Source organism: Thalassophryne amazonica, unplaced genomic scaffold, assembly GCF_902500255.1.
Source record: "Thalassophryne amazonica unplaced genomic scaffold, fThaAma1.1, whole genome shotgun sequence".
In the NCBI taxonomy this organism is placed as follows: domain Eukaryota; kingdom Metazoa; phylum Chordata; class Actinopteri; order Batrachoidiformes; family Batrachoididae; genus Thalassophryne; species Thalassophryne amazonica.
Genome location: NW_022986329.1, coordinates 49,547 through 59,225, shown reverse-complemented (window position 1 = coordinate 59,225; position 9,679 = coordinate 49,547). Strand labels below are relative to the sequence as shown.

General features: G+C 40.6%; 1 protein-coding gene across 1 annotated transcript; it reads left to right on the top strand.

Moving 5' to 3' along the window:
• The first annotated feature begins 506 nt into the window (after positions 1-506).
• On the top strand, positions 507-7,792 carry admp (anti-dorsalizing morphogenic protein). The gene is made up of 5 exons (XM_034165595.1): positions 507-801; positions 893-1,029; positions 3,870-3,992; positions 4,082-4,271; positions 7,101-7,792. Exons 1-5 carry the CDS (start codon positions 507-509, stop codon positions 7,523-7,525), a joined length of 1,170 nt encoding a protein of 389 aa, XP_034021486.1. The 3' UTR covers positions 7,526-7,792.
• Positions 7,793-9,679: the final 1,887 nt, after the last annotated feature.

The following is a 9,679-nucleotide window of genomic DNA, read 5'->3' as shown; positions in this document are numbered from 1 at the left end:
AGAACATTGACCCGATATTTTAAATTAATGGATTCATTTACGCGCACTTAACCTCCCACAGCGAATGCGCGTCACCGAAAGTTCTTCTCCACATTTATTCTACACACTCCCTTTAGACGTTCTTGAAATTATGAACGATACAGCAGATAAAAAGCAGATTTCTCACTCTTTTACTGTTTGTTTCTGAAGGATCGTTTATACTTGAGCCTTTATATCCAGATACGGAGACAATGGGGATGAATCTAATCTACAGTCGCCCTCACACCTCGCTAACAACGCCATTAGTCTCCTTTTATATTCGCTGATTGGTGATTTACATTTGCGACCAAATAACATTTTTACTGCTGTTTGCTGAAGGTTTGGGGGGCCGCTGGAACCGGAGCGGGAGCGTTTCTTATAAGAACTCGAGCTTCCCGAGCGCCGAATTCACTCCAACTTCGGGTTACGGGCTGGAACTTCGGTTTTGGGGACACTGACCCGCAGGGAAAACTCCTCACAGTTTTAAGATGTTCCTCTTCTTGCTCGGCATTTCCGTCCTGACGCGCGCCGTCAGTGCGCGCCCGTCGCTCAGCCACCTCCGGCATCATTTCAGCACCGAGAACGAGTCAGAGGAAGTCCGTTCTGCAGCCATAAAGAGGCTTTTGGAGGTGTTCGGGATGGAGGACCCCCCTGCTGTCCACGGACACAAGCAGCCGCCTCAGTACATGCTCGATCTGTACAACACCGTGGCGCATGTGGACGGCGTGAGCAAGGACCCGTATCTTCTGGAGGGGAACACAGTGCGCAGCTTTTTTGACAAATGTAAGATCCGCACGTCCAAAAAATGCTTCTGCAGCTATAGACAAGCTGCAGCGTTATTTTTGAGGGTTTTTAATTTTCTCTTCTGCTGCAGTGCACAGTGAGCAGGTGGAGTTCAGGTTCAGTCTGTCCTCAGTGGCCAGAAGTGAGAAGGTTCTGACCGCAGAGCTCCATCTCTTCAAGCTGAAACCTCAGACATCAGTCACATTCAACAGACATCATTTCTGTCAGGTATGTGAACCACAACGCGCTTAAAATGTTGTATAACGCAGTCATACCCAATGGTATTTGGACAGTGGTGCAATTTTTGTAATTTATGCCTCTTTACAATGGAGCTGAAAAGAATCAGTCAAGATGTGCTTTTTGAAAAAAAAATATCACTAACAATTTAAGGATTTGTGCCCACAAGTAATCAGTAAATATAAGATTTTTTAATACATACCATCACTTTTGCAGCCAGTTTTCTTAGAGGAGTCAGGAGGTAAAACGAACATTTCTAAGTCACTGAATATGTCTTAGACTTCATTCTTTTTGGTGGTGTAAATCTGGCTGGAGTAGGCAGTTCTCAAAACCTGATTCATGGTATAATGAGACTAGTGAGGGAAGCCACTAAGAGGCCAGTATTATAGGCTTCTGTGGCTGTGATTGGACAAAAATGGACTGCATTTATATAGCACTTTTCCATCTGCATCAGACGCTCAAAGCACTTTACACATCAATGCCTCACATTCACCCCGACATCAAGTTGCTGCCATGCAAGGCACTCACTACACACCGGGAGCAACTAGGGGATTAAGGACCTTGCCCAAAGGCCCTTAGTGATTTTCCGGTCAGGCTGGGATTTGAACCGAAGATCCTCTGGTATCAAGCCCAATGCTTTAACCACTAGACCATCACCTCCCCTAAAACTCTGCATGATGCAACTTTTATGTGTTGCATCACCGGCGATACAGCTTCCCACTTGCCTGGTAATCAATCAATCAATCAATCAATCAATCAATTTTATTTATATAGCGCCAAATCACAACAAACAGTTGCCCCAAGGCGCTTTATATTGTAAGGCAAGGCCATACAATAATTACGTAAAAACCCCAACGGTCAAAACGACCCCCTGTGAGCAAGCACTTGGTGACAGTGGGAAGGAAAAACTCCCTTTTAACAGGAAGAAACCTCCAGCAGAACCAGGCTCAGGGAGGGGCAGTCTTCTGCTGGGACTGGTTGGGGCTGAGGGAGAGAACCAGGAAAAAGACATGCTGTGGAGGGGAGCAGAGATCAGATCACTAATGATTAAATGCAGAGTGGTGCATACAGAGCAAAAAGAGAAAGAAACACTCAGTGCATCATGGGAACCCCCCAGCAGTCTAAGTCTATAGCAGCATAACTAAGGGATGGTTCAGGGTCACCTGATCCAGCCCTAACTATAAGCTTTAGCAAAAAGGAAAGTTTTAAGCCTAATCTTAAAAGTAGAGAGGGTGTCTGTCTCCCTGATCTGAATTGGGAGCTGGTTCCACAGGAGAGGAGCCTGAAAGCTGAAGGCTCTGCCTCCCATTCTACTCTTACAAACCCTAGGAACTACAAGTAAGCCTGCAGTCTGAGAGCGAAGCGCTCTATTGGGGTGATATGGTACTATGAGGTCCCTAAGATAAGATGGGACCTGATTATTCAAAACCTTATAAGTAAGAAGAAGAATTTTAAATTCTATTCTAGAATTAACAGGAAGCCAATGAAGAGAGGCCAATATGGGTGAAATATGCTCTCTCCTTCTAGTCCCCGTTAGTACTCTAGCTGCAGCATTTTGAATTAACTGAAGGCTTTTCAGGGAACTTTTAGGACAACCTGATAATAATGAATTACAATAGTCCAGCCTAGAGGAAATAAATGCATGAATTAGTTTTTCAGCATCACTCTGAGATAAGACCTTTCTAATTTTAGAGATATTGCGCAAATGCAAAAAAGTAATCCTACATATTTGCTTAATATGCTCATTGAATGACATATCCTGATCAAAAATGACTCCAAGATTTCTCACAGTATTACTAGAGGTCAGGGTAATGCCATCCAGAGTAAGGATCTGGTTAGACACCATGTTTCTAAGATTTGTGGGGCCAAGTACAATAACTTCAGTTTTATCTGAGTTTAAAAGCAGGAAATTAGAGGTCATCCATGTCTTTATGTCTGTAAGACAATCCTGCAGTTTAGCTAATTGGTGTGTGTCCTCTGGCTTCATGGATAGATAAAGCTGGGTATCATCTGTGTAACAATGAAAATTTAAGCAATGCCGTCTAATAATACTGCCTAAGGGAAACATGTATAAAGTGAATAAAATTGGTCCTAGCACAGAACCTTGTGGAACTCCACAATTAACCTTAGTCTGTGAAGAAGATTCCCCATTTACATGAACAAATTGTAATCTATTAGATAAATATGATTCAAACCACCGCAGCGCAGTGCCTTTAATACCTATGGCATGCTCTAATCTCTGTAATAAAAATTTTATGGTCAACAGTATCAAAAGCAGCACTGAGGTCTAACAGAACAAGCACAGAGATGAGTCCACTGTCTGAGGCCATAAGAAGATCATTTGTAACCTTCACTAATGCTGTTTCTGTACTATGATGAATTCTAAAACCTGGTAACACTGAAGGATTTTCTTTAAAAGGTTTGAAATTTCAGCTGCTGAGAGACTCAAAATCCTTCTTGGTGCCACTCCACCATCAAGCTGATTGGTGATGTCAGTGCTTATCTCCTGAGCCTGTAGCCTGAAACGGATGAGAATGCATGACTCCCTGCCCCCTCCGGATGGCATGCCAGTGCGGGTTATTTCACCAGGCAAGGACAGTACCCATATACATGTGGAGGGACTGAGACAATATAGATGGTGTCATGCCATCAACTCCTATCGAAACTAAAGTGCACCAGGCAAAAACTGCACTGTGCAGTTTCTTCATTCACATCTAAAGAACCCATTAACTCCTTCAGAATTGTCATGAGTGCTTTGGTGGCTTTCCTCACTAGTCCCCTTCTTGTATAGACAGTGTATAACATAGGTTCAACTGTTTCCTGTCCTTCAGGTTAGTGTTTATCAGCTGCTCGACTCAAGTAAAGGTAACACCACCCAGCAGAGGAAGCTGCTGTCTTCTCGACTCATCCCGGTCCTTGCCGCAGGCTGGGAGGTGTTCACCATCACACAATCGGTAAGTATCACCTTGGTACCTCCTAGACCTGTACCGAGCCTGCACTCAGCCCTGCATTGCACCTGACAAATGTGAAATTCATCATTCAGGTCCGCTCCTGGATGGGAGATGAAGGCAGCAACTTGGCACTCCAGGTGGTGGTATGGAACCTAGGAGGAAGCCAGGCAGACAAGAAACTGGTCCGCTTCGCTTCGGGACGCAACCACCACCAAAGCAAGCAGCCCATGTTGGTCCTTTTCACAGACGACGGCCGTCGCTCTGCTACCACAGAGAGTACAGGTAAGACAATAACCACGGGAAGGAGATCTGCATCCTCACAAACCCCTCCTCCTAACACCATCATTTCTATAACAAAAGCATTGGAATTCTTAACATTGCCACGGGTGATGGAAGAATTTAACTGATTCAATGTATTTAAAGTGCATTTTCCTAAAGAAAATGTGTGTGATTGCTTGAGCTGCATTGATGGAAAAATGGATGCTGATGTACTGATGGTGAAACGGGCCTTCAGAGGGTGCAGCACTCGTGGCTGATGCACAGTCATACAAACTAATGATTTATAATACCATAATATATGGTTTTATGTGTGGCCTTCATGTTCCTTCAGTTCTGTCTACAATTAAATCCCTTTATGAAGTTTCAATATGACACGGTAACAAATGAACGATTGTTGGTTTAAAGGTTTGTTTGTTATCAAATTCATTCACAATTATCACTGAGCCAAAAGAGGGAAAAATGTAAAACTGAAATTCATTTCACTTGAAATTTTTATTTCAGACAGAACTGAAAATTTTATATATATATACGCGTATATATATATATATATATATATATATATATATATATATATATATATATATATACACTCAACAAAAATATAAACGCAACACTTTTGGTTTTGCTCCCATTTTGTATGAGATGAACTCAAAGATCTAAAACTTTTCCACATACACAATATCACCATTTCCCTCAAATATTGTTCACAAACCAGTCTAAATCTGTGATAGTGAGCACTTCTCCTTTGCTGAGATAATCCATCCCACCTCACAGGTGTGCCATATCAAGATGCTGATTAGACACCATGATTACTGCACAGGTGTGCCTTAGACTGTCCACAATAAAAGGCCACTCTGAAAAGTGCAGTTTTGTTTCATTGGGGGGGGATACCAGTCAGTATCTGGTGTGACCACCATTTGCCTCATGCAGTGCAACACATCTCCTTCGCATAGAGTTGATCAGGTTGTCAATTGTGGCCTGTGGAATGTTGGTCCACTCCTCTTCAATGGCTGTGCGAAGTTGCGACGACGAACTGGAGTCAGGTCGAGACCCCGATGAGGACGACGAGCATGCAGATGAGCTTCCCTGAGACGGTTTCTGACAGTTTGTGCAGAAATTCTTTGGTTATGCAAACCGATTTTTTCAGCAGCTGTCCGAGTGGCTGGTCTCAGACGATCTTGGAGGTGAAGATGCTGGATGTGGAGGTCCTGGGCTGGTGTGGTTACACATGGTCTGCGGTTGTGAGGCTGGTTGGATGTACTGCCAAATTCTCTGAAACGCCTTTGGAGATGGCTTATGGTAGAGAAATGAACATTCAATACACAAGCAACAGCTCCGGTTGACATTCCTGCTGTCAGCATGCCAATTGCACGCTCCCTCAAATCTTGCAACATCTGTGGCATTGTGCTGTGTGATAAAACTGCACCTTTCAGAGTGGCCTTTTATTGTGGGCAGTCTAAGGCACACCTGTGCACTAATCACAATGGTTTGTGAACAATATTTGAGGGAAATGGTGATATTGTGTATGTGTAAAAAGTTTTAGATCTTTGAGTTCATCTCATACAAAATGGGAGCAAAACCAAAAGTGTTGCATTTATATTTTTGTTGAGTGTGTATATATATATATATATATATATATATATATATATATATATATATATATATATATATATATATATATATATATATATATAGTTTACAGCGGGATTAGAAAGACAATGTCCTTCCTAACATTTCGTTTCAGTCTCTCACTCATTCACAGAAGGATTCTCATGTGTCCCTGCTAAGTTTGACTTGGCGTTGCTGGCAGGGGTGTAGCACCAAATTCTGGGCCCTAGGTACTAGCCATATTGAAGACACCCCCCCCCCCCCAAGTTATGTTCTTTTTTTATTAACGCAAACACCAAATTTCTAATGCGTAGTCAAACCAGGTCTAAATCATGTATACCTTAGATCACATCTGGGAGTCAGAACCCTTTTTAAAGTTGGGGGACCAAATTGCACCATTTTTCTAGAAAATGGTGCAATTTGGTCCCCCAGACCCCCCTTCTCAATATAGCTAGCTTTCAAGCTCACCTCTCTTTTCAAATAATTTGGTTAGCAGCTGCTTTCCCTCATTTAGTTTTCTTTCCCTGTCCTTTTTTCTCTTCTTTTTTGAAATCTGGACTTTGATTTTTTAGGAAAGACATATTTTATTTCAGCCTAAACACTATTTAATGCCAGTTTTTTGTGCCCCCCATGCTCTGGGCCCTGGGTACATAGTACCCTTTACCCCCCCAGTCTGACCCCCCTGGTTGCTGGATCAAGATTTATTCATATTCCCTAATAATAAATAAAAATGATTTATATGAATAAATCTGAGGTCTGTTTCACTCTCTTAAACAAACCACAAATATTGCAACTATATATATATATATATATATATATATATATATATATATATATATATATATATATATATATAAATAACTTTTTTTCTCTCTTATCTAAATTGCATGTGAAAATTACAAAGTAAAGATGCAGAAAAGCCCTGGATCCTCTTCATTTGGAACAACCAATCCAGTCAGTGGGCCATCTTGTGCTAATATATGGGAAATTACTCATTTTTTGGTGATTCATTTAAATATTTTGTTAGTGAATATGACTGTTTAAATGGCTGTGTATCTTTTTTTTTCCCTCTTTGTACCTGATATTTTTAAAATGTGGGTGTAGCATTGCTGTGCTCTCAATTTTTTTTTTTCCTGTCGTATCTCAATATTGAAACATATAAAATTGTTGACACACATACTAAACAACAAACAAACAAAACAACCCTCTTCCTTCCTCCACCAGACTTCAAGGATTCCCCGGCCTCACCCAGCTTACCCCAGGCCCCCATGTCCGGTCTGTCCTCCCGCACAGCTCGCTCCCTGGACTACAGTGAAGAAGAAGGTTCCTTCACACCCTGCCAGCGTCTGCCGCTCTATGTGGACTTTGATGAGATCGGCTGGTCGGGCTGGATTGTATCTCCACGCGGTTATAACGCCTACCACTGCAAGGGATCCTGCCCCTTCCCTTTGGGTCAAAACATGAGGCCGACCAACCACGCCACCGTGCAGTCAATCATCAATGCCCTGAAGCTGATCAAAGGCGTGGAGACGCCGTGCTGCGTCCCGGACAAACTCTTTTCCATCAACTTACTATATTTTGATGATGATGAGAATGTGGTGTTGAAACAGTACAACGACATGGTAGCTGGAAGCTGCGGCTGTCATTGACATATTTGATTTTAAAGGTGCAGTGTGAGGGATTGAGTGACATCTAGTGGTGAAATTGCAGAATCTATGATGCCGTGGCTGGTCATGGTTTCATTTTCCCTTCTTTGGCAACAAGGATTCATGCTCCCTTGCCTTCTCTTGAAATTACACAATATGTATGATCCTCTATTTCACAAAAATTAGGGTTTTCAAACATGTTAGCACTAGAAACTAACATGGCACTGCAAGATATGATATTAGATATGAAGACCTCATTCTAAGCTTATTAAAACAGTTTTGTAGTTGTAGGCAATTACACACAATGAATATATATTATAAATGGTATTCTGCTGAGAAACACCCCTAAACCCTACACACTGCAGATTTTAAAAGAACAAAGCAAAAATAAATAATTGTATTATATGTAAATAATCAAAAATTATAATATATGTTCGTGAAGGAGGTGATATACTGGAAAAGATGTAAATGTGTATATTTTTGTCATCCGACGTGAATTATTTTACAGTCAGAATAAATGTTGTAAACCAAAGATAAGTGCCTGGTTTGATGTCTTTGCTTTGAAAAATGTGACAATACGTATTTAAAAGAAATAACAACATTTAAACTCAAGATTTGTTTTCTTGTGTCAGAACATTTTAATATTTGGTACAATTGTGAATAAAAATGACAACACAACAAGTAATGCAAATTCAAACAATCCTTTCAACATTTTTCCAATAAAAAAAGTCAGTTTGTAAGAAGCATATTTTTCTTGTGATCAAAACTCTCTTCAGACGAAATGATACCAGCCCATTTCTAACAGTCAGTCCTCATCCTAGCAAATCATTCTTGTACCTGAAACTTACTGTCAGGGTGTGATTCCCTGCAGAAAAGCAGCATAGATAAAAAAAAAAAAAAAAGAAAGAAATCTGCAGGATTAAGGTTATTTTTACACGAGTTTCTCGCAAAATAACATTAAATATTCCATTATGTACCAGATTTTAAGAAATTGAAGCACATGCAACTCCTGTTTTGGGATTAACAGATTATGAGCACAATGAAATATCACAGCACTTAAGGCATTTTGTGAAACTAAACTGTGAAAACTGCTCTATAAATAGTCTTATTAGAACATTAAAGGTGTTAAAGATACTAAAATGTATGTTGTAAGAAATCTATGAATCTAATAAAGAGACTGTAGAGACAGCAAACCCTTCCCCCCCAATAAATTCCATATTTTCAGTGTAACAACACATTAGTTTGCTTAACAATCACAAAAAAAAAAAAAAAAGAATTTTTACCCACTACATCCAAATAAATGTGGACCATTTTGTACGGTTTGGTAGAAATTAGTTAATGTCTCAAAGGATTCAGTGTATGAAGATTGAAGCGGCAAATGCTAAATATTGCCATCTAGTCAAATTTCTCTGAACTAGAGTCAGAGTAAATCAGATGCTTTTTTCCAATACGCCAAGAATAGCCCGACAATATCACTTAATAGATTAAACAAAGCAATAATTTCTGAGTTGCAAGCAAACACGTGCAAATTTACATGGAGATTCACTGGAAAAATCTCAATAGTCTCTTCCCTGTCTTGGCACGGGGTGAGAGAAATAACCAAATGAATGCAGAGTATGAATTTCCAGAGCTGTTTCGGTTTTGCCATCGTGTGTTCTAGAACACCAACTATACAGTGCATCCAGAAAGTATTCACAGCGCTTCACTTTTTCCACATTTTGTTATGTTACAGCCTTATTCTAAAACTGAGTAAATTAATTTTCCCCCTCAAAATTCTACTCACAACACCCCATAATGACAACATGAAAAGATTTCTTTTCAATTTTTTCAAATTTATTAACAATAAAAAACTAAGATGTCACGTGTACCTAAGTATTCACACCCTTTGCTTAATTGTTGTTGCACCTTTGACAGCAATTATAGCCTCAAGTCTTCTTGAATATGATGCCACAAGCTTGGTGCACCTGTCTGGGCAGTTTGGCCCATTCCTCTTTGCAGCATCTCTCAAGCTCCATCAGGTTAGATGGGGAGCGTCGGTGCACAGCCATTTTCAGATCTCTCCAGAGATGTTCAATTGGATTCAGGTCTGGGCTCTGGCTGGGCCACTCACGGACATTGACAGAGTTGTCCTGAAGCCACTTCTTTGATATCTTGGCT

Coding starts and splice junctions, on each gene's coding strand:
- admp (XM_034165595.1), top strand. CDS start 507: ATGTTCCTCTTCTTGCTCGGCATTTCCGTCCTGACGCGCGCCGTCAGT. Junction 3,993..4,081: donor TGTTCACCATCACACAATCG/GTAAGTATCACC, acceptor TTCATCATTCAG/GTCCGCTCCTGGATGGGAGA. Junction 4,272..7,100: donor TGCTACCACAGAGAGTACAG/GTAAGACAATAA, acceptor TTCCTCCACCAG/ACTTCAAGGATTCCCCGGCC.